This window comes from Sparus aurata, chromosome 10 (assembly GCF_900880675.1).
Source record: "Sparus aurata chromosome 10, fSpaAur1.1, whole genome shotgun sequence".
In the NCBI taxonomy this organism is placed as follows: domain Eukaryota; kingdom Metazoa; phylum Chordata; class Actinopteri; order Spariformes; family Sparidae; genus Sparus; species Sparus aurata.
The window spans coordinates 22,438,662-22,463,805 of record NC_044196.1 but is presented as its reverse complement, the minus strand read 5'-3'; the positions used below and the strand labels follow the sequence as shown (position 1 = coordinate 22,463,805).

The 25,144-nt window shown below is 42.9% G+C and overlaps 1 protein-coding gene across 3 annotated transcripts in view; it reads left to right on the top strand.

Moving 5' to 3' along the window:
• Window positions 1–25,144, top strand: part of ank2b (ankyrin 2b, neuronal) — a 202,296-nt gene that overhangs the window by 82,302 nt on the left and 94,850 nt on the right. The window contains exon 2 of one of the 3 annotated variants that reach the window (XM_030430594.1): window positions 10,619–11,027. The exons of the other annotated variants lie outside the window; for them this stretch is intronic. Coding sequence (XP_030286454.1) covers window positions 10,899–11,027 — 129 coding nt within the window. The 5' untranslated portion in view covers window positions 10,619–10,898. The remainder of the gene's footprint in view (window positions 1–10,618; window positions 11,028–25,144) is intronic. 3 annotated transcript variants of the gene reach the window in all.

The window sequence follows — 25,144 nt, the reverse complement described above, 5'->3', positions numbered from 1 at the left end:
GCAGAGAAGTTGTTTACAAAATAAAAGCAACATACACGTTAAACAGTTCCACACAGCATTTGCCCATCCCACCTAGCATCCAAAACAGAATGAAATGATATATAAACAGCTAATTAACATTTTAAAAGTGAAATAACAAGTTTGTTAAAAAGGTTTGTTCATTTGAAATAATGTATTTTTTTCAGTTTGCATGAATAAGTCAAATGTTGATCACCTCACAGAGTGATTAGAATTTCCCATTACATTTGGAATGTTCTGTATTAAAGTTTAGATCGAAGGTTTTTTTTTTGCATTTTTGGTGGTTGTGAAGGCAACTTCTTGGAATTGTTACCTAATGTGATACTATATACATTATCTACCAATACTAATACATAATTCAATTAGATTTTAATGCGTCTGCTTTAACAACCATGTGGTGATGACATCCTCACTCCAACTGTGAACATTGAAAATAAACAGCATCTGCAGGCTTAGCATGTGACCTATGTTTGTATGAATCCACACTCACATATGGCATTAGAGATGGTGAATGAGTGCGGCATTGGCCAGATGTTCCCTCTTCAGTCGGGATTTACAGCCCAGAAGTTACTCAACCTTTCATGAGCAGACCACTTCAATCATTCACAGGTAGATATTACAGCACATCGCTGCACACTGAAATCTATCCTGATCTATATCTATATTCTGTTCCGTGTTTTTAGGTGGTAAGTTAAAACATAGAAATGTTATCAACCAAGTGGCACAATATCCTTCACATTAAATGTATCTCCATGAAAATAAAAAAAAAGTCATCATTTCTGGCCTTGGTGTAACCCCAGATGCAGCCATAAGCAGATGATGCGACTGGATTTATAAACCCTGTAAATCCTCTGGTGCAGGACAGTGGTTTTTGATTAACAGGTTGGCAGAACACTAAGCTGTTTCTGAGATATTCCTGTATCTGTTCCTGAAGATAGTCTACACTCAGCTCGTACCATACTCCAGCAAGATAGCATTGTAGTTCCCTATAGATGAGGGTCTCAAAGCAGACAGCTCTGAAAAAGGATGGTTAGAATCCTGAGTTTTAGTCCCTAACTGTCTTTCAACAAAACAGAGTTTATGTAAAAATACAATTTTCAAAAAATATGTATGACCCTCTAGAAGTGTGTAGGGGTGTCTGTATCTACAGAGACCCTGCCCTCTGCCTGTCTTTACGAATTTTATTATTATTTTGCTTTGTTTGGGTTAGGGTTTTCTGGGTGACCTTTGAGCAGTGGTGTGTAGCCCACAGCCAATAACAGGTTGTGAGGTCAAGACTTTATGTAAACGACCAGGTTACATAGCTATCCACCGCTCCCCTCTACTGACTGTTTGACTGAGGGTGGGGCTGAGATACACACACAGAGGCAGAGCAGAGAGGATAACAGCTGACAGGATAAAATATGTACTTTGGCAATCATGAAATCTGGCATGGTATGCAGAGGTGTGGGTGATGTTTAGTTGTGCTTCAGAAAAACAATCAGAAAATAACTTATTGTTGAGCTGAGGAGAGTTCTGTGAATTGTTTGTTTTACGCACAGGAACCAACAAATTCTTCTACAAGAGTTGTGTTTTTCTGCACTAAGGTGTCGTTTGAAGACACCTAACAGCAAGAGCTTCCCTGCTTCAAGGAAGCAGGAAGGTAGGAAGGTTGGGCAATGAGAATATAGTAATGGAGAGCGGTGAGACAAAAAGTGATGGAGACGGAGCTGTATAAAGAGAGAAACTTAAGAGAGTTGACACCCAGCATACGTTCACACCTCCAGAAAGATTTTTAAATGATATTCTTTAAGGCCCCGTCCAGACGACAACGCCGTTTTGCGAAAACGCACACGTATTGCATCGTTTTGGCCGACCGTCCACACAGATCCTGAAAACGCAGCGCCTGAAAACGCACTTTTTTGAAAACGGGTCTCAGGGTGGAGAAACCCGAAAATGCAGCCCTCCCGTTTTCATGTGGACGGCGAATCCACATACTTCCCAAAACGATGACGCCATCGCCCCACCCCGCGACGTCCCATAACAACAACAACCACAATGGCGGACTACATGCTCGTGTTCGTGCCGCAGAAGATATTGAGCCTTTCTTGTAACTTACTCGCCTTGTAGTTGAGTGTGAGTTGCAGCAGCAGTTCGACCTCATTACCGGTCCACACAAACGATTCTGGTTTCCTTGCACTAGCCATTTTCATCTTCTTCTTGTTGTGTTCGGTTTCTCCGTCTACTGTCTGTCTCTTTACAGCGCGCAAGCTTAATGCGCATGCCCCGTCTATTCTTCTCCGTTTTTGGTGAATGTCAAGCGCCACCTAGAGGCCTAGAATATGAACTACAGCGTTTTCGGTCGTTTTCAGTGGATCCGTATGGACGCAAATATTCTTAAAACGATGATGAGGAAGACGGAGAAAAAAAAGATCGTTTTCACACGTGTGGACGGCCCCTTACCTTCATGACATGTGTTGTAAAACACAGATGTAACAGTGACAAAGCAGCAGGTCATGTTTCCACATTACCTGTGTGTGTGTGTGTGTGTGTTTGTGTGTGTGTGAGTGAGATAGGGAGAGTGTGTACACACTGGCTTGTCCGCCCTCCATTGTTTTTTTTATTACACCAATCTGATTCTAGGTCAGTAGAAAAGACTCCTCTATTTTTGACCACGTAATCCCCTCTAAGATTGCACACACCCCTCTGTGTGCATGCATCCGTGTGTGTGTGTGTGTGTGTTTGTACATGTGCGTGTGTGTCGTCCACAGTGTGTTAATACCTCCTGCACGTTACACACTAATCCACTCACAGTCGGCAAGACTGTCCTGCACTTGCGCCTCTTCCCCCCTTTCCCCATCGCTTACACACACATTACGCAGGGCACGCACGCTTCCATCTTGGTTTAGACGCTCCAAGTCAGTCACACATTGGATCTGTTTCACCCCAGCGTGTTGTGGCCTCTTTGGGAGCACCCATGAGCGCAGGCATGGTGGTTGGAGCAACAGGCCAGGTAAGCTTTGATCGGCAGGTCAGCCTCAAGTTCTGATCATCAACTCCGTTTATGGATCGATGCTGAGCTCCGTGTGTGTGTTATGTGGTTGTCACGTCATAAACCGTACTGACAGTGAATTGTTCAGTGTTTTAAAACAAGTTCAGTGTACGACTTTCAATGGCCTGGATGCCAGTTTTAAGCACAGATCTCATTCAAAAGATCCCTAAGTTGACTTAACTAATCACTTGTTGCTCTCTCCGAGTAATCAGCCCGGTGTGTACTGTCCTGTACAGCAAAGATCTCCATCACTGTTTGAGTTTGAGTTAGTGATTGAGTTTGTAAATGTGATCGTAATATGGTGCAAAATGTTGTGTGAAACTGACTTGTAGACTTTGCTGTAAAACAGTGGTGGAGTTGATGCAACTGCATTATAAAAGCTGGTGTGAAAAAAAGTTAAAATCAGTGCGAATTTCAAGTAAAATGTGGCTTAAAAAGATTTGTGTACATTTGTTGTAAAATATTTGTAGACAATTATTTACCAAATTCAGCATAATGTTGCATTCGAAAATAGATAGTGTCTCTGTGCACATCGCTAACTGTGACCTCAATTATAGTATGTTCTATATGTATGTAATGTTGTGTTAATGCGCCCAGGGCTGAAGTATTTTTCCCGAAATTTGAAGTCTTCCTGTCAGCAGAAGCTCAAAGCTCCTCTCCATGTGGCTCAGTTGGGAATGTGTGGATGGCTTACTGTGGTTTCTCCCCTCTCTCTCTCTCAGAGGGGAAACCACTCTATGCTCGTTGGGTTTTAACCCCTAATCCCCCCCCCCCAGTAGCCAGGATCCCCTGCTCCATCTTTTCACACTGGATTAAAATCTGAGACACTCATTAGCCAGACAAAAGCCATGAGGCTAGTTAAGCAGGTCTTTGCATCAGTGTGCAACACTTGATTTAAAGTGTCACTCATAAGGCACCATAAGCCCGAAGTGACTGCACATTAAATATTATAATTTGTGAGATATTTAAAAGGGGCTGGTCTGGGGTTAATCACATGTAAGTGAATAGCTTCTGAAGTTTTCTGCTGATGCGGTTGTTTAAAGTCAGTGACACATGACAGCCAGGAATACTGCATTCATCATTTTCCATAGTTCCTTCTAGCTAGATATCAGTTGAGTGGTGACCCAACATGTAATCCTCACAAACAACAAGTGCCAGGATCAACATTTTAACGTTATTATTTAAAGTGCGGGGGGCTGAGCTGCAGCTCGCCCTGTCTGTGAGACTATTCCATTAGCTAATAAAACATTAGCTCTGCAGCCAAACTGAGACTGATAACTATGTACTACGTAAGTGTTCCGCCACTTTTGAATGTTGAAAGTATAATCATGAGTATTCATTACATCCAAGTATCACAGTAATCACCACATTGTCCATCATGTGATTTTATTATTCACAAAAAAATCTCATTTAATAACATAAAAATTAGAAACACGGTTCGATATTCCAATATGACTGCATGTATGATTGTTAATGTACTGACTCACAGTTTAACATCATTGTTTCCTCCCAGGAAACACTGACCTCACAGAAGAGTAGTCATGAGCACACTCTCTTTACTCCCAGACAAACCGTCTCAAACAAAACATTTATCAGGCAGGAAGTGACAAACAAAACGCGCTGTTCGATGCAATATGTGAGATGTAGGACGCAGCTTGATCATCAAGAGGGTTTATCGCGATACCATGTCTTGATAAGTCCTGTAAAGTGTAGCTCTGGTTCTTTTGCTTTTGGTTGCGTTCCACTGGCATCTCAATAGTCTGTGCCAGTTATCTTTGTTCTTGACGTGATTTGTTTGTAGTGCAGACGACTGATGCTCCGACCTGAGGTGTAAGTCGGAATACATCAGTGAGATTCACAGTGCTGCTGCAGGAGTGATTGAACTGGGCTGTTGTGAATCTGTTGTATTGTGTGAAAACACTCTACCTATTGGTTTTAGTAGCTGCGTACGTGTGTGTGTGTGCGTGTGTGTGCGCGTACAGGGCTGTTCTCCATTCACTTTATATTATATTGCATGCAGCCCTCTAATGTCAAATTAGAGCACAAACTGGGACATGCTAAAGGTGTGTGTGTGTGTGTGTGTGTGTGTGTGTAGTTAAATAATGCGTGAAGCAGCAAGGGGGGCATGTTCAGATGGATGATGTCATCAAAGCCTCAGGGGAATTCTGGGACAGCTCATTTGGCTCATTCGGGCGGGTGCTGTTGAATCGACTCCCACCTCTCTCTCTCTCTCTCTCTCTCTCTCTCTCTCTCTCTCTCTCTCCTTTTTTCTATCTCTACCCTTTGTACTGCTCCCTCGCCCTTTTGTGTTTACTATCAGTACAAGCAGTAGAGATGGGGACACTTGATAGTTCATTTCATGACATCTGACATTCAGAAGTGCCTTTCTCTGTAACACACACTCTCTCACACACACACACACAAATACTAGCCCTCGCGTCTCAGTGTGTGAGCTCAGTTAGGTGTGGAAGGATCGTGCTAATGAAACCCAAGGGACTAGGTTATCTGACACACACACACACACACACACACACACACTCTCCCTATGGAGTGTCTTTTCTCCTCAGCTTCACTGTCTCCGTTGACTACGCCCTACACCCTTGTTGCTAGGCGATGGCCGATGGAAAGCAGCCGCTGTGTCGGGAGTGTTACTACGATGAAGCTTTCCATGATAGTGCAAGTCTAACAAAAGAATCAAAGATAAAAATGTAAACATGCCAATTTTCAATGCACGCCCGCTGTTTAAGTCACATTTAGCATCTCTTACTGTGTTATTAGTGTTACTGTGTATCTGCTGGATGTATGACAGCATTTTTGTTGTCTGCAGCCAAATGACATGTTAACTTTTCTAAGGCAGTGTTTTTCAGTGTGTTTCCTGCAGCCCTGCTCCGCATGTTTTAATGTTTCCCTGCTCCGACACACCCTGATCCAAATGATCAGCTCCTCATCAAGCTCTGCTGAAGCCTTGTAGCGACCCATTCATTTGAATCAGGTCTGTGGTTGCAGGGAAACGTCAGGGCAGGGGGCAGCCAGGACCACGATTGTTGTGTTCACAACTTGTTCCACTGCCCCCAAAGTGGCCAAAAATATTCTGCAGCATAGAACTTTGTATCTTGAGCTCAGGTGTATTCTGTGGCTATGTCTCCCTTGTACAGATTTGCTACCTCCACCTCTGCTAATTTAATCTTAAATGCATGGTTGATACTTTAATGTCTCATTTATAACAACACTTTGATTTAAACCCAATCCAAAAGTAGCAGTCAGTCTGAGATGTTGCTGTTCGATACCGAAGACACTAGCAAACCATCGCAGAACCTAAAAGCTATGCTGAATGTTGCAGTGACGGATGAAAATGACAACAGAAAATAAACAAGTTTGCTCATTTTCACATATCTCTGCAATACAAATCAACTATCAGCTGTCTCCCTGGAAAGTGACTGTTGTTGCCAGTGCGACATCACAGTGATTTAGGCTGTAGACGATCCTTAAGTCCTCTTATGTTCCAACCAAATGATGGTTGAGGAAGCTCATCTGAAAAGCAGAAGTCAGGAGCCTTAAAATCTCCTCCTCCTCAAAAACCTAAATTTTACTGTAAGAGTATGGTAATAAGTGAAGGCCAATTATTGATTTGAACAAGTCAGGACAGTCATATGCAGCCACTTCAAGGCGGTTACATGTCCCAAGATCAACTGTAGGAACAACTGTTTGTAAGTATAAAGTACATGGCAGGGTTGTGTCACTGCCAAGATCAGGAAGAAAAACACAAGCTGTCACCGGCTGCTGAGAGAAAACGGGTCAGGATTCTTGGAAAGAAAGTAAACAGAAGAACGAAGAACACACTCTTCAGGGAAAACCTAAAATCATCAGCCAGAAGATTGGCGCTTGGGTGCAGTTGGGCTGTGTCAACAGCTCGAGAGGGAATCATTCGGTCATGCGATCACCAACACGGGAATGGTGTCGCAGCTATTGCAGTTAGAGCTGTAACATGAGGCCTGGTAAGACTGCCTCTATTTGTCCCCCGGGATCCATCAGACAACTGGGAGAGACTGAAGCTGGTAAACAGCTTAATGGCTCCACTGTTGAATGTTGACACTATCTGGGCGCACACATTACGCACACATTACAGCTCAATCTGAGCAGTGGGGCATCATTTGGCTTTGGTTTTGGCAGTGGCAATAAATTAAAGACCCTCCCTCCCACCCCCCCCCAGGCCTCTCAACGACAGGCACACCACCCCCAACCCTCAATGGTCTGATTCCCCCATGTGCATACATCAGAGGTGAGGGATTGTGTTTAAATGGTTTTGAGGCGCAGTTCATCACAGACGGACACAATGGGAGCAGATAACACTCCACGTGCGACATATGTTGCTAATCACTTGAAAATGACGATTGTGACGGATACAGAAGCTCTGCTGTGTAATGATAAATGCGTTGATAATAACGTATGCTAGTGTTGGAGAGGGTAAAGGCGTGGCCAGGTTCAGCGGTGCCTCTTTGTCTGCTCTGCACCCATGGGATAACCCCCCCAACCAGGTCTGACACCCATGTCTTGGGAATGAAGCCCCTCTGGGTGGCGGGAGATGTAGTGTGTGGCGTCTCTCTGTCTGAGGTCATCTGTAAACATGTTCTGTGCGTCTATAATAGCAGCTTTAATAAGGGCACTCGGGGATAAATTGTTCCTTAAAGAAACTTGTTAGCTTTTTTTGAAGTGTTTACCTAGACCTCTGGTGTCTGTGTCACACATTATTGTGTAACCCCCTAAAGTCCTGGTGTTAAATTGCATGTTTTATCATCAGTATCTCATGATCGCTTGTTTGGATTTACTGAAATGCAGGTCCAAGTTATCACAGATCATTCCGCCGACACTAACCAAACCTTTCTGTCTTTGTTTTCTTCTAGGTAAGTTCAAGGGGACACGGGGACAGGGAGACACGTTGACATCAGGGCCTGGTTCTAGGTATTGTTGACACAGGACACACTGATCGACAAGCACATCTTCAGCGGAGTAGCGAACCCTGGGTGTGCTGCTCCGGGCGGCCCCCGGAGCTAACCCATTACCATTCTCATCATATTAACTCAAATCTTTTATATTATCACATGAGCAGCGATCACTTTTATGTTTTGAACCAATTTTCAGATGAAGTCGATCATTTCTACTCCCAAGTAACTAACTAAACAATATATCGCACAACATATTGGTGTATTATATTCATGCGCGTTGGGTTTAGAAAGTTGTTGAAATGATATTTTTGGAAACTGCAACAGAACTGACCTGCTAACATGGTGACATGTTTTCATCCTAATCGCCTTTCTTGGCTCGCCCTCACTCCAGCCGGTTCAGAACTAATTACCTGAGCTAACTACCTCCGAGGCCACGAGGCTCTGAGCTCATGGCTCTGTCAGGGCCGTTTGTACATGTATACACGCATTTTGTGGAGGCTGTTAGCTCCAGTATTGAGGAATGCTAGGAAGGTAGAAGCAGCTGGAGGTCCTCTAATCCCTGAGACCCTCAGCCGATTACTGATATAATACACACCAACTCTGTTAGTGAAGATCTGGACCAGATTAGTAGATTTAGCACAGGCATCTGCTTTACTTCTGCCTTCCTTTGAAATAGTTTTCAGGATGATGGGGGTTATTTTGGATCATATGACCCCACGATTGTAGGTGGAGCTTTCATTTTTCTGTACACCAGGCTTGTTTTTTTTTTGGTGTTGGGTTGAGGGGGGGGTTGCCAGACAAAGCAGACCTAGAAGGTCATTTTGTTGATTCATTATCTTGTTTGGGAGCTTCTAATATTCCGTCTATAGACTGCATGTCCTACCCCTCTGTTTTGTCCTTCACCTCCGCTCAGCAGGATGGTCTCATATTCCACCTGTTCTTAGTTGTAATGTTGGGTCCGGCCATGGGGTGGCGCCATGGTAATAAAAACAAAAAGGGGTGAGGCCTTGGAAAAGATAAACAATGCAGTCGATGTCTTCATAGAGTGCAAAGCAACGACTTGGATATTAGAGATCTAAGCGCATCATTTGTTGCTGGTATACCAGCGCAGTTTATTTCTGTGAATATGTTGGTGTGAATATCTGTGTGAATAGAAGATTGTTTTGTTGGTATGATGCGCATTGCTTCCTGAACTGAGACTGGTGCTGATAATGCCGATGAAAACATTACCACTGCATTCCTCTATAGCGTCTCTGACCCAGGCGGCTTTTGCACCGGAGATGCTGGCTGGTAACACTGGTTAGGTGCCCTTTCAGTGAGCAGCATTGTCAGTTCAGCACCATGGACAGGGATTGTGTGGCATGAGGACTGCGAGACTGAATCCTTTGCTCATACTGCTTCAGTCTCTGCTCATGGTACAGAAATAATATCAGGGCTGCGACTAAGGATCATTTCCATCGTCTGACGATTGCTTTCATGATTAATCTATTTGGTCTAAAAAACGTCAAAGCATGCTTATGACAATTTCCCAGAGCACAAAGTGACTACTTTACATTGCGTCTTTTGTCCAACCAACAGTCCGAAACCCAACGACTCCTCATGTACTATCATACACACCCACCCCAGCCACAGTCTGTTCACCCTGTTGCGACCTGACAACAGAAACAGAAGTATCTGCTGCTGTACCACCAGACTTCAGAGCAGCTTCACTCCTCAGGCTGTGGGCCTCCTCAGCTCATCCTCGAAACTCTTCATTCCTGTTTAGCAAAAGGGGACGACAACTTGCATTTTGTTGTACATCCCTGTGTACTGTGCGTAGAAGCTGGGACCACCATATGGCAACATTTATTACTGGAAAAATGAGTGAGATGAATACTCCAAATAGTTTCCAGCTAATCTGCAAATTGACGAATCAACTACTTGTTGCAGCTCTATATTATGTGCAAGTGTTGGAGGTCGTAATGCATTTGATTTCAGCTCATACCATGGCTTCTATGCCCTTTACGTGCCATTAAATCTAGATGGAATATAGTCTGAAGATGTCAAGTATTTTTTTCTTTTTTTCCTTTTTCATGATTACAAGCAGAAAGACTGTAAACATGTGCTTGAGAAAAAGGACTGGAGTGTTTTTCTGTGTGTATTTATGCTTGTGTGTTTGCTCTGGAGCTGTGAAATCTCACAGTCACTGAGGCGGGCTGAACCATTACACACTTCTTAACAGGGGGGAGGTTGAAGACACCCCCTCTGACTCCAGGAGAAGTGGTACCTCCCTCACTCTTTTTCCAAAGGACACTCAGTGACGCTTCCGTGTCCTGTTTCTCCTCCCACAGATCGTTTTCCTCCTCCCTCCCTCACCCCACTTTCTGTAATCCCCCCACACACCCCCTAGCCCTACCTCCCCCTTCCGGTACATGATGAGCAGGGATGTCTAGTGTTTAGAGAGTCCAAATCAGAGGCTTCCCAGGTTCCCAGTGCATCTGCTGCTACCTCTGCAGCTGAGCGGTAATGGAAGGGGAGGAGCTCTCTCTGTCTCTTTCTAGCTCCTCTGCCTTTCTATTGGTCTCTTGGTTTACCTCTTGGTGGCGTGCTCCATCACACCCCTCCTCTCTCTCTATCTGTGCCTCAGATGCAGTTGTCCAGGCAGCAGGGAGGGCAGCTTTACAGACACTCACACTTTCTGCATGGGTGAGGAGAGCTGGTGGGTTAGAGGACTAGGGGATATCAGCGTCACCGCTATCCTCTCCCCGCCTACATTCACACTCGATTCGTCCTGTCAGAGAAAGTCACCTAGTGAGGTGCGGGCTTGTTTCCTTTGATGACAAGCTTGCCAATAAGGCGAGAGGACTTGTGAAACTGATCTAAAAAGCTTTAGTTTTTCTTCGTGTGGGGACAGAGAGAGTGCAGCCATGGCTCATGCTGCGGCTCACATTAAGAAGGCCAGGTCCGAAATGGATCAACCTCCGGACCTGAAGGCTCTGGAGAAAGCCAGAGAGAGGAGGAGGCGTTCCCGGGAACGGGCTGAACGCAAGCGCAAGGTACTGGGCAGACTCACTGGAATCACCCACCTATTCATTCCCGCTTTGTGTGACCAATCGCTGTTTCACTGGTTACTTCATCCCACCTCCAGTCATCCCTCCACCTCATCATCATCACTTCACCTTCACTGAATGAAGAAGACTTTGTCAGACTCCATTATCACGGATTGCAGAGGAGTTTGCAGAACAGAAATCATCATCAAAGTCTGTCCATGTCAGTATTGCTCTGCAGCTGAATGACACTCAATCAGATACAATTATAATCACCATTAACAATCTCTCCTCTAGTCTGGTGCTTTATGTAATTGTGTTCGAGAAGAGGCTCAAAGCCAAGGTGTTTATTTTTGATTCAGGATTGTCCTTTAATGCTCAGGTGACTAAAGTGCTGCAGTCCTGATTTGCTCACCTGAGACAGTGAACCAAGATCAGATCGTCCCTTCCAATGCAGGCTAAGAAAATGTCACTCATTGCTGCCCTTCACTGATACCCTGTCAGTTTTAGAGGTGATTGTACGACTTTACTGCTTTACTGTTTCTACAGCCTTGAATGGACTAGCTCCTGCCTATATCTGCAATCTGCTAACTCTCCATGGGCCTGATGAAGCAACAACCTCCAAATGGCAGGGAACCCTATCCTCACCTGTTATAAAACAGCACAAACCTTAACAAGCTAGCAGCTGTTAACCTTTATTTTGAGGGGATTAACCAGTTCAATCCAACACGATTTTGCGGGGGCCTCCGATGCTGCATCGCGGATATAATTGCGATTGGTTTAAAGAAATACGATAAAGGCATAACTGTACCAGAATGATAGTACAGTAACGCAACAATGCAAAAAATAACAGTTTTGACGTACCTTAAATACCATGTGTCATGTTGCAGAGCTGTCTGCTAAAGTTAGCATGCTAACCTGCTGGCCTCGACCAGTCCTGTCTCGTTATACCACTCTAACTCAAAAGACAGTAGTCAAGTATAGCTTGGGTCGCTGGTGGTCGGTACTGTCTGATGCCTGACCTCCTTCTTGCTCCTCCCCCGCTTCAAACATTTCCTGTAGTCAAGCTTGCCTCAGATAAGGGTTTCTCTCTAAGAGGCTACTGAGCCAGGTTCGGTTCCAGCTCGCCTGGTTCTGGTTAAGTTCCAGCATTACTTCCTGCCAGAATTCCCCTCTGTGGGGGGCATCCCCCGTCCTGGCACTGAAAACCTTCGCCACCTGACCATCGAACACCACTGAGCTAGTAGTGTAAAGAGCAACAAACTCCCTGCTCAGACCACTAGCTGCATGGCTAACTGAGCTAAATAGCTAACTATAGCTGCAGTTTATAGGAATTGTTGATCATTCTGGTCATATGCCCCTCCTTATTTAGTGGGTATGAATTTGACAGGTTGTCAGTTCTTACATATCGCACCAAATCACTTCTACCTCATTACTTTTTCTATAACTTTAACTATTTATTGATGATTTTATCTCTTGTATCCTTCTTATTAGGTTTCCCCACTTGTTCTTATTGTAGAGCACGCTGTAACTTTGTTTTTAAAGATTCTACATAAATAAAGTTATTTTAATTCTTGTATTTCCATCTCCACCTTCACTGTCATCTAGTTGTATTCTTTAAGGGAACAAACAAGTAACAGGAACAACTTTATAGAAACACTTGTGTGTTCAGAATGAAAATCTGGCGCAAGATTCAAGATCTAAAGCGCCAAACACTGTTCTGCGATCGGTGTTATCAGTCCACTGTCATCCGCAAGAAGCACAAATACCAATAAGCTGTGATTCTGACAGAACATTGCCGTAATGATTGCACTCTGCTTGATCCTCACTGCTATCAGTGCTTGTCCTCATCTCATCTGCTGAGGGATCTTCCCCACTCCATCCTTCATTGCACCCATCATCCTGTCGTCATGTGCCTGCCACAATATTAAAAATGACCTTGTCAAGTCATCAATCACTCAATCAGTGCTGCTGTCTCCCTGCTCAAGCTGTCCCCGGATGGGCACCATTGTAACGGTCTTTGTACAGTAACATTCCTTCATACAGCTCTGCTCGTCTCCATAGATGTACCTACGCAGATCAGTCTCTGGTGCATTGCTAGGCTGCGTAGTGTATGTTCCCTCTATTTGCTCACGAGTAGACACATCCTCTCACGCCGACAAAAAAAATCCTACTGTTGTGTTTTATTGGCAAGTTGTTTCATGGAGATATGCTGTATTTCATGGAGAGCGGTTTTATAGCGAGGTGTTTACTCTAACGAGCCATTTTTCGGGAGCATATTTGTGGACATGATTCTGTACAGGATTACTGTAGTGCATGCTTTTTTGGCAGCAAAGCACATGACGTGCGAGCATACAGGCTTTCGGATACACACAGATTAGAGCATTGCACTGTTAGAAAAGTCATGTGTCACTTAGCAGAATTCATACTGATGCCAGTAAATGTTTTTTGAAAGGAATGGACCAATTTAATGAAAACAACCTTGTTCTTAACCATTTGGAGGTTTTATCTTAGACCACTGCATTCAATGGAAAAGGAGGATGACATAAGGAAGTTGAATTCAAACTATTTAAGTCAGGAATAATACCGGACAAGCTCTATGTTTCATGATTGTAATGGAACGTGGAAGTGTGAAGAACCACCCGACGCAACCGCCCTATATTTTGACTGTGCTCATTTTAAACTGCATCCAACTGCAACCACCTTCCAACTAGTTACAATACTAAATATTTAAGTGACCATGAAAAAATAAGAGACAAATATTAAAATAATTAGGTTTCAAAATGACTTGATTCGGTTTATTTACGAGCAAACTTAATTACTTTGAATACCATCAAAACAAATCACGCTCGGCTCCTGGTCACTAATGGGACAAAAACTCTGGTCTCTGGAGAGACAGTCCAGTGTTTCACCCATCCAACGCACCAACTGTCCCCTGACTCAGACTGTTGTGGCAAGAAGTGATGCGAGGGATAACTACAGTGTCGAACTTAGATGTTTAGGGCAACTGACCAGGCTGCTGTACTTGATGTGTTGGAGAGAGAAACGGCTGGACAGGTAGAGGCAAACAGGAAATGGGGAGAGAGACTCTGGACCAATGACAGTTGCAACCGTGTGTCCTGCGCAGTAACTCAGCTACCAAGGTGGTCCAATAGGCAGATATGTAAACTGTGAAGGAGTGTAAATCCTGTCCACCCTCTGGACTCACTCAGTCCATGTGCACTTCAATTATGTGTACTGTGATGTGAATGTCATGACGCCAAGCCTGCAGTGGAACTGCTGATAGACAGGGCTAAACACCACGTAACAAAATCCATCCTCTACAGCCATGCATTTTTTTTTTACTGTGATATAGTTGACCATTATTTCGTGCCTACTTTCTGGCCCTCTATCATGCATGTGCACAGTACTAGCAGGGTAGTACATGCTAGTATTGTTCAAAAGAGTCAAGAGCAAGTAGCATTTGGGAAGATTATTTTGTGTTTAACCAGTGTCTAACTGAAATGGCCAACCAGTGTTTGAATATTTTCCTCCTGTGATGGCCTACGGTTATGATACAGACTAATATCTTTCAAAGGTGAAGTCCGTGTCTGACCTTTGGAGCTGTTCGGATGAGGAGCTGTCATGTCTATTACAGCGTCTTCTCCGTCTCTGCCCCCTTCACATTACTACAGACTGAACTGCAAGGGAGATTATCACATGGGATTACTGGTGTGCCCTGTCTCTCTGCCCGTCTCTCACTCTTTCCCTCTCTCTCTCTCTCTCTCTCTCTCTCTCTCTCTCTCTCACACTCACACACACACACACACACACACATACACACATAAAAGTAATTAATAGCTTCAATTTGGTGGATTGTCCAGCAAGTGCTTGAGGGCCGACATTCACACACACCGCTGTCAAATCACAGTTCATCACCTGTCAGTTCAGGTCCTGTTGAAAAACAATTAAGCCGTGTAAATGGTTTCAGAGGGCTTGGCCCGGACAGGGCATGCTGGAGCGTGCTGTTATGAAATGAAGAAAACCGCATAGTGGACATGATATTGGATATCCCCTCAAATACGTCACCATGAACGCACGTTTGCAATCGCATCGCCGTTATTATTACATAACAGAGCATGGAAGATGCATCCCAAACATGTTTCACTAGTTTGATTGCAGCGTACATCCATTTCATGCTCAGGGAACATCTGGTGACCCAAGCACAGTCTTAAACAGGATTTTGAACTTGGCAGTGCACAGTTATGTAGATCGGTAATCTGGAATCTCCTTTTATATGCACTGAAATGTCAGCAAAGAAACAGGAAAAAAAACCCAGTTTATGATTTCCATCTGTTTTAGTTCATTGCTGATGTTGTGTATTGTTAGTAATAACTCTCACCCTCTACATTTACCTGTTGTTTTGATAAATTGGGTGTAATGTGCATTAACACCACACAGCTGTATCAGTACATCAGCAGAATCACTTGGTTGCTCTGAGTTTTTCTGACTATTTTCAGTGTTTCAATCGCTGTTGATCTGCCCTCAATACATCTGTCCACGTCCTCAATGGATGTTGCACATTAAAGGCATTTTCCGCAAATTCAAATTCTTCCTGTCCCTGGTACCTAGAATGACAGAAGTGACTTTGGAACAGGAAAAAAAAATAGCGTAGTGAGTATGAGATGAATCTGTTGTTGTTGCAATGCTCTGGTTTTTGTTTTAGCCAGCCTCTGTAAGTATCAAAATGTAGGTAGTGAAGCAGGAGCTGTTAAGGCACACCACCTTCCACTGTGTTAGTGTTGTTCATAGTTCCATGTTCCAGCGACTGTATTCATTGGTGCTGGCCACTCAAAGAGTTATTATGTAAGAATTTATTTGAATACTTTTATTTGACCATTTACAGTATTATATTGTGTAATATAATTCAATGGTATGTTTAACAACAAGGCCAACTAACTAGCCAGACACGTCAATATCCCCAGATCAATATCAAGGTGTTCACGAGCCAATGATAGGCTGTGTGTCCTGCTGGCTTCGTAGCCTGAAGCAGCGAGTTGAATATTGAATGGGATGTGAGGTGAATGCTTGATACCAGTAAGTTCAGAGGGACAGTGTACTTCCTGTAGCTTGTGCGTTACGTGTGACACTCTCTGGTGTTCTGAGGATGAGGCACTGAAGAGAACTACACTTTGTGTGATGTCCTTTATTTTAACGTAGGTGTCTGCAGCCAGCTGATGCCAGGGACACTCATTTGAGATATAGGCTGTAGCTCATTGATTTAGAATGGTGAGCAGACAGTACAGAGTAGCTGTACAGCAGGTGTTAATTGACACCCTGCGGCCAATCAGAATGAAGTAATGGTACAACACACGCACTCGACTCACAAAAACTGTGTGTACCTTGTGTTTGAATGTTACATCCATCCAACATTTTTACTCAGTCTTGGCCTGAACTAAACCGTGGCACATAAAAACAGAAAAAAAACAAACAGACAGTTAACCTTTTGACCTTTGACCTTTGACAGGGGCATTGGACCCACATTTCTTTCTGTTGCCAGAGGATAAACAGTAACTCCAGTGAGGTGTGGGTCAACATTTTCAGGTTTCTGGGTCAGGTCCTCTGCAACGAACCAGGTGGTGCTCTGGATTTACGCACAGAACAGCATTTTGTGTTATTTGTTCGACATAATCCAGCCTTTTACCAGCCAGAAAGCTACTCTCGCACAGAAAACACAACAGGCGGTACATTGAAAAGCACAAAACACATTGTGGAAATAAACAAAAATGAATAAAAGCCGTCAGGTGAAATGTATTGGCGGCCATTGGATAGAAGGTTAGTGACTACACTACTTCTTGGTAAAGCACATGAATCACTGCACCATTGAACATTAGCGATAATCTGTGCCCACAGCGAGTCAGGAACTTGAAATCACACGGTTACATGACACACATGAATCCAGATTTCTCGAAATGTAAAACCTGGGAGAAGATGAATGTGGCACACCCGGCCAGCCTCATGTCATAATATATCTTGATGAGACTCTCTTGTTGTTTTATGTGCTTGTGGCACCCAGAGAGATGGAGCACATGTCGCAGAGTTTTCATTAGTCTCATTAGTTTCATTTGGCACATTTAAGAGTAATTCAGCGATGGGCTGCAGATTACAGGGAAATCGCCACACCTTATTCTCTGATGTCACAGCAGGGGTCTTCCAGTGGCTGTCCAGGACATGTTTGAATAGCTTTTAACACGTTCGGAGAAAACAACAGTAAAAGTACAATTCGGGAACAATTTCCGAATGTCTGTAAAAGCCAATGTGCTTCGATGTGTATTGTAGTCACCCTCTCAACCTCTGGGATCTTAAAGATTTCACTGCTGTTGGACCAACACATCATCATACATGAACGACTGACTGCTAGTGACTCCCACGCAACATATATCACAGTCCCAAAACAACCCTTTACATCACCTACCACTAACTTAAACTTGTCATTTCACCAATTTGTGCTCGAGATAACTAGTGTGAGAATTAGGTAAAGTCAAAGACAAGCTCCAGCTGTAGTTTAGCTGTGTCATAATTACTGTTCGAAATAACGGATGTTTCCGTTTGAAGTGTAAGTTAGAGTATCTACAATATACAATACAAGCTTCTGCAGAGCTTCAGCTGTGTTCAACACTGGTGTCTTATCTGTTGTTCCCTCTTTCTTCAAAAGTTACACTGTGCTGCTTTTGTGCTGCTGATGATTCATTTTTCGAAACAAAAATGAATCATTGCAGTTTGATAGGTTGTTTTTTTTTTTTTGCAGCTGTCGTCATTATTGAGACTTTAGTCAGCGAAAACTGACGAGCAAACATTTACTAATATGCCCTAGTATACACGGGCATAGAGAAAGAGACAGGTATGCTGGAATTTATTTGCTTAAGTCGACTTCAGGACAAATGAAAGGTGAATGCGCAGTTTGCCACCGAGCAACACCCTGCTCTGCTGCAGTTACAGAGCAGAGACAGAACAAGGGGAAGGAGGGAAAGGAAAAGCCAAATGTGACAAGGAACATGTTTCGAAAGCAAGAGATAGCAATCAGGTGGAATCAGAGAAGGTGAAATGCTGCAGCTTTTTCTGAATGTGTTATACCTGCAGAGGAGATAGGTGCACTTGTCAGGGTCGCACTGCAGTGCTGGACTAAAGGCAAGGGAAGACAGACAGAAAGAGAAAGAGAGACACAGCATGAACCAGCTTACATAAGGAGAGACTTAAGACTCAATTGAAATGCATGAAGCAGAAACGTACTGTCTGATAACGAGAAGCAGCGCGAGGTGAATTACAATAAAGGATAGGCAGACAGGATTTGGACATCAGGTGAAGTAAAAATAATTACATCATCTCAATCTGCAATGACAGCAATGAGTAAACATACACACCAGGCTGCACAGTCCAGGTAAACTGATTCCTCTTGGTAAACCTTGGTAAATTGGCGGGTGTACGCTCCACCACATGTGAAGATGCTGTGGTAGTAGTGGAGTATCAGCTGTTTCAAGCTATCCCATGTCTGTATCAGCTGCCAAAACACGCAGATGGAGAGGAGAAGTGTTTTTTTTTTCCTCTCCATCGATTTCCCGCATGTTGAGTCATGAACAAAAATAACTATGGGAATCTTTTACAGGAAAAACATTAGTCACTAGGTATACATCCATGGTTAAAGACTGGGGGGTCACATGTGACAGAGGAGCACATGCTGTAAGAGTTCTGTCACTACAGCTTAAGTTGGACTGGTATGACCAGTAGCATATGTTGGCTAATGTTAACAAACTTCAGATATATATTGTATGAGCTTGCTGACATTTTACTGTTATACTTTTCTACCTGTGTTAGATTAGAAACGGGATATCTGCGTCCATCTAGATTGTTTTGGTGTGAGTTGGGTGTTTTGGAGATGTCGGCCTCAGAGATGTCTTCTATGTAATGTATTGGAAATATATGGCACTCAACATGTGGTGCTCAAAGCACTGAAAAGTACATTTTCAAACAATCTCAGCAGCAGTGTCTCTTTCCAAATCATGAACCGAAGATTTAACGAAGATTACTACTTTCTTTCTACTAAACTACACCTGCCAATTGTATCACCGTGCAGAAGGAAGTTGCACGTAGTCATGGACAGGAAGATGACTAACTAAGCTAGAAAACCTTGCATCTCAGCTGAAGAGGATGTCATTGATGTTAACCTGCGCTGTTATAAGTTTGGACACGCCTGTCCGCACAGTGGTACAGTAGAAAGAAAATAGTTTTTATATGAATCTGTTTTCAACAAAGTCTGCGGATTTCATCAAGTATTGAGGCTATTTAAGTATTGCTAAGTGATATATCTCTAAAGCTTGGCAACTCACACCGATCCATTGGTGACCACTGTAAGGGGATTAAGTAGTTCCAGTTAAAAAGTAATGTATCCCGATGATTTATTCACTCAGCCTGCCCACCATCTGTCCTTAGGAGTTTTATTAATTGTAGCTTAAGTGTCAGAGTTAGTATCCTATGATGGTTTGAATGCTGTTTGTGGCTTGTTTACAATGCCTGTGGAAGAAATCTGTTCACCAAATCGTGAATATACATCAATACAGAAGGATTGCTTCAAGTTGGACTCTAATACAGTACTGTCTTTTACCTGTACCAACCAGCATATTGTTTTGGGATATCGTTTTTTTTTTTATTCTTACCAACGCACCTGGTCATACTCTGGGATAGTGTGATGTTTATCTAGTGCAGCATAAAGTAAGAGTATGGTAGGGGGAGTGGGAAGGAAGGTTGCATTAAACACTGGAGACAAGTTGGTGTTGATATTTTTATCACATGACCATGGCCATCATTCCTTCACAGTCACTGTCTTGTTTTTTTGAGTTGTTATGCATAGATATTGAAGGGACATCCGTTTAAAATGCTGGTGCTGGCTTGTCGTGGTTGTGAGGTTGATGCTCCATTTAGCGCCCTTTAATCAAATAAAGGCACAAGAAATTATGGCTGTGAATGTTTAGTAGATCAAAATATTTGTGCGGTACACTTTTTACCCAAATTGTATTTGGCTACAACTGCATGTGCATATAATTCATGCATTAGTGTGACACATTTGTTTAACTGTCTCCGGTTCTGCTGCTAACTGTTGTGTTACTACATCAGTAAGACTGCAGAGAAATCTGACTTCTCACCCAGAGGCAGTTGCCTTGACGACAGTGCCAGCTGTCAAGAAGAAAAAACTTATCTTACAAACTTGTTTGGCTCTAACATTTCATACTTAATTACTTGATCGACTCACCCAGAGGAGTTGTTATGAAGCTCCCGCCAGAGTCTGATTGAAATAAATTGAACGATTACATAATTTGCTCCCTTAATCTTCCCCACCCTAGTCTTTCTGTTTTCTGCTGTTTCTGTCTCCATCTCTAAAATATAACAGGGAGATTGATGGCGTACGACTAATCTGCTGTAGGGCCCCGGCGGCGTAGTAATCCATTTGCCATTTTCGTCATGGTTGTTTTTGCGGCCATTTGTGTTAGACACAGTGCATTTTAGTCTTAACCTTTTAAAGTATTAGATTGTCAGAGTAAATGGACTTCAGCTGGAACATATTTAGAGCTTCTATGGACTTGCAAATTGAAATAAGAGTGATTCATAATGGATTTGTACACAATATTTTTTCAGATGCATTTAAATGCTGTAGGGAAAATATGCAGAGGGACAGAAATGGACAAATAGTTCTTTTGAATAGGCTTGCCAGTTGCAGCATCACACTGTGTGTGTCACTGCCTCTGTTCTGTGTGTGACTGCCTCTGTGTGTGTGACTGCCTCTGTGTGTGTGACTCATTAGAACACCTGTGGTTGTCCAAGTGGGTACTCTGTCTCTACACACCTTTTGTTGCTCTTTTAGTACGTGGGCAGCACTGACTGAGAGGCATTAAACATTGACTGTGTGTTTTACGCACACAAAGAAAATGTAACTTTTGTATTACTCTAATTAATCATTTCTCATAGCCTAGAATGCTAGATGAAAATGTGTAGCCGCATACCGCATGTCTCAATGAATATAGAGGGGGTTGTAAGTCGACCTATGAAAATAACAAGAACATAAAAGCTAGTTGCCCCCACCCCCCCTGAAGCTTGCAGTAGATTGTTCACTTGTCACTGATTTATTCTAGCAGTCAGGTTTGTCTGATACAAAGGTTGAAACAAATTTGGTCAGAGTTGATGATGCCAATATTTCATGGCTGGTGCTTGGGCACTCGGTATTCCATTTAGCCCCCTAGCCCCCTAACCCTTGAAGGAGCACTATATTAAATTATATGACCACATTTTTCATGGAGACAAACCCACCCTTGAGATTGCCCGTCTAAGCCATCTAGCAAAGACTGCCATTCAACTTGGCATATCTCCAGAACGGAAGGTGGGAGAGACTCGCAGAGAAGTTCCATCAGTGTGCTGTGTGTATTCTGAACTATAGGTGTGACTCTATGCTGTCCTCATGGTTCGATTTGATTACTGTTCAGCTGTCAATGATTCAAATGCAAAACGATTCTCGATGCATCGCGATGCATCTGAGTATATGGGGTCCTCACTCAATATTACTGCACATGGCTACTTTTTCATCATTTGAATTCCCCTTTTTATTTAGGAAGTCCTTCCAGTAATCAGACTACAGTGTTGTGTGTTATTATCTATTTCTAGGCATTCCTTCAGTAATATCGCCTTTTTGGCCAGTGTGTCATGTGATCTTTCATCATCAGTATGCTGAAATAGATTCAGGCTCATTCGAATCATTCTGAGGTCTTAAAGTTACTCAACTCTGGGAACTCACAAGCACGCTTGGTTTCCGCAAAGAAGAGCCAAACATCATGCCATGGTCCTAACACAGCTAATGCAGTCTCACTGAGCATTGAATGTGCTTGTAATGGAACATTATATAAGAATCTGAAAAGCCACATTAGTATGAGTTTGGGGCTTCCAGTGAACATACAGTGCATACGAAAATGTTGGCAAAATCTACGGGTTCTATTTCTACCAAGCGCATTCCATCTGGGTTGGTTTGGATGCTCTGTGCCTCCTACCCCCTCCAAAGCATTAACGTACATTATTTAGCGGTCCTGCTGGCAAAGCCACTCTCCTGTCTGTTTTTACATCTAATCTCAGGCCACAGCTGGGTGCTCAGCCGATGCAATTTAGGAGAAAATGTTTGCGGCGGAGATGTTAATCACCGGCTTTCACCAACCCCCTCTCACCTCTTTTTCATCTATATATGGATATATTTTGTTATCCGCTTTAGTTTTGGGCAGAATGTTTGCACACTCGTAGTAACATGTAAACATTCTTTCAAGAACTGATAACGGTTTCATTTATTACCACAGCGTTTCGCCTGTTGGATAATCATTTGATCGGAAACTTTCACAGAGTTTTGTTCTGGATTTTATGGTTGAATAATAAGCACGTGCAAAATATTCCCTTTAGCTACGCACACACACACACACACACACACACCACTGATGGTACATGGATGTTGAACATGCACCACTGTGTGATGCTGAACTGGGATTGGCAAAATCCAGGATTAGAGCTTTTATAATCTGGTTGCTGTGGCACTATGGGACACTGCAGCTCAGGAGAGACACCAATCCTATCGCCATAGCAACCAAGAGAAGGAGAATCCACTAAAGAGTGTAACAGCATGGTCTACCCTGTAAGTGAGAGATTCACTATTACTGGGTTATGGCTATGTAGTGAGACAGGAGTGCAAGCAGGAGTTAGCTTTTGCAAATGTTCTATTGTAGTTTTAGTGTCCCATGATTGATACATCTAAATTTAAAGCAATCTTCATTCTAACAGTTTATGAATGGAGACCACCGTTTTATCTTCCAGGTCTCTATGAGATATCAACAGATTCAGTCTGCCAATGGAGTCGCATTAGACCAGTGGGAGTGTCAGAGTGACGTGGCCCAAAATTGGACGTGCAGTGCAGTATAGCAGATGATTGTGGGGCTTAGTTATGGAAGGGGAGAGATCACCCAAAGGAGCTTAGCCCGAGACCAAAGTTCTCTTGGAAAAAAGCTATCTGCTTCAACGTCTTTTTCCCAGAAGTCAAGATTTAGCTACTTTAGGTCTTAATGGACTACACTCACTTTTAGGGAATTTGGCCCATGAGGCTTGGCATTGAAACCACCACTGGCTGGAGTACTGCACTCTAGATAGCTCCACCTTGTTTTGCAAAAAAAAAAAAAATAATTCTCACCTACCGCTAGTGGTATCTGGTCCAATAGTAAATCGATGGACGATTCATTTTGTTTTTTCATGTTTTGAGGTAATTGTTTATGGGTTTTTATCCTGACTCTAATACTGGTTGCATGGATGGGTAGGGGGGTCCTAAAGGGACATTACGATACACGTTTTTGCCTCAAGTTTGTGGCATAACCGTATAGTTGCATAAAAAGTTTGTGAGAAAGTTTACAGCAACTTCTTTTGGTAAGGTTTATAGTTGACTGCCCTAATTCTGTAATGCTTTTTTAATTGCTAGATGTGTAAATCTGGTTCAGTTGGTTGAAATGTTCAGGTTTTCTCAGGGAAGTGAGTATATTTAGGTCTGCCGCTATTAGAAAAACTGAGAGGTTTAAAGGTGATGGTAAGAATTTATATAGACTGTATTCTGCGAGCTCCTGAAGTGGAGGATGGTTTCCCATGTGCACCAGAAACTTAATAAAAAAAAGTTTTGGCTCATGTTCCCTTTTAGGGGCTAAGCAGATAAGGAAAAAAAAAGATCTTACTCAAAGATCTTACCTCTGTGACCTCAAGTTTATATGGAGCATGTTAGGGAACTTCAGACTATTTACACAACAACAGTATCATCAGCATTCATTTGGAGTTTGTGTCCACCTGATTGAGATAAGTCCAATAATTACCTTTCTTCTGGCTCTGTTCTGGTCTCCACCAACTCCTGAGAGAAATTACTGGTTCTTGAGACAGAATCAAACCATGAAGTTGTAGGCCTTAAAACCAAAATGTTGAACTTAAAGAGACAAAAGAACACGCCATAAAGCTAATGGGAACTGCAGAGTTGATAATTGATGATGAATGTCTGTGGTTCGTTCAGCTTTAGTTATGGAAGAGTCTACAGGTTGGACCCTGGTGTCAACAATGCAGATTGTACATGAGCAAAGCATTCAAGAACTGATGGGAAACAACAAGGATGGAGCAGACAGCTCAGTGAAGAAAAGGAGGTAGCAACAACAGCGAGTGGTGGAGCAAGAGGCAATTATTTAAATTCAATGTCAACCTGGACAAGCATGGCCTCTGAGCTCCAGTCAGAATGATGTGGTGCCAAGAGGTGTGATATTAGGGTTACTACCTGGAGAATGTGTGTGTGTGTGTGTGTGTGTGTGCGCACGCACGCATTGTGATTTAGTTTTCAAATCCTCATCTCTTTCCTCTCTCTGTATTTTCTCTTCTCCTTCTCCAGTCAGAGCTGTTCTTCTTCTCATCTCTCATACAGCTCTGTGGGTGTATGGTCTGCTATTTTTGGCAGGTTCACCATACCACACACCAGTTTTCTTCTCTGGGTGACGGTGTTTTTGAGATGCTATGCTAAGGTTGCAAGGCTTGGAACAATGTTAATGTCACACCAATTCAATTAAACAGAGCAGGGGTAGAGAGGCTCACTGAGATTAATTTGCTTTGCTGGATCCAGGCCAGGCACCAACATCAGTACCTACAACTGTGTGTGTGTGTGTGTGTGTGTGTGTGTGTGTGTGATTACTCACTGTTTGTCCTTCAGGGTGTCAGACACCCTCTTAAAGACAGACACAAATGACAAGTAGAGACAATTAGAAGCTTATCACTTTTTCAAAAACAACAAAATTCACATCCATCTGATATCCAGATGAATGTAAAAAAAAAAGAAATTCACATCATGAGAATAATTTGGGGACTTTATTTCCCTCAATGTCTCATTAACTGAGAATAGACTGAGTTTATCTGAACATATACCCAGTTTCAAGTTCAGATTTTGTAGATGTTATGTTCTACAATGTTATAGATTGCATAATAAACTTAATATCATCACCTTTATTTAGAAATAAAACTAACTTTAGTTGCACATTCCCCTTCCGCTTTTCCCCAATTTC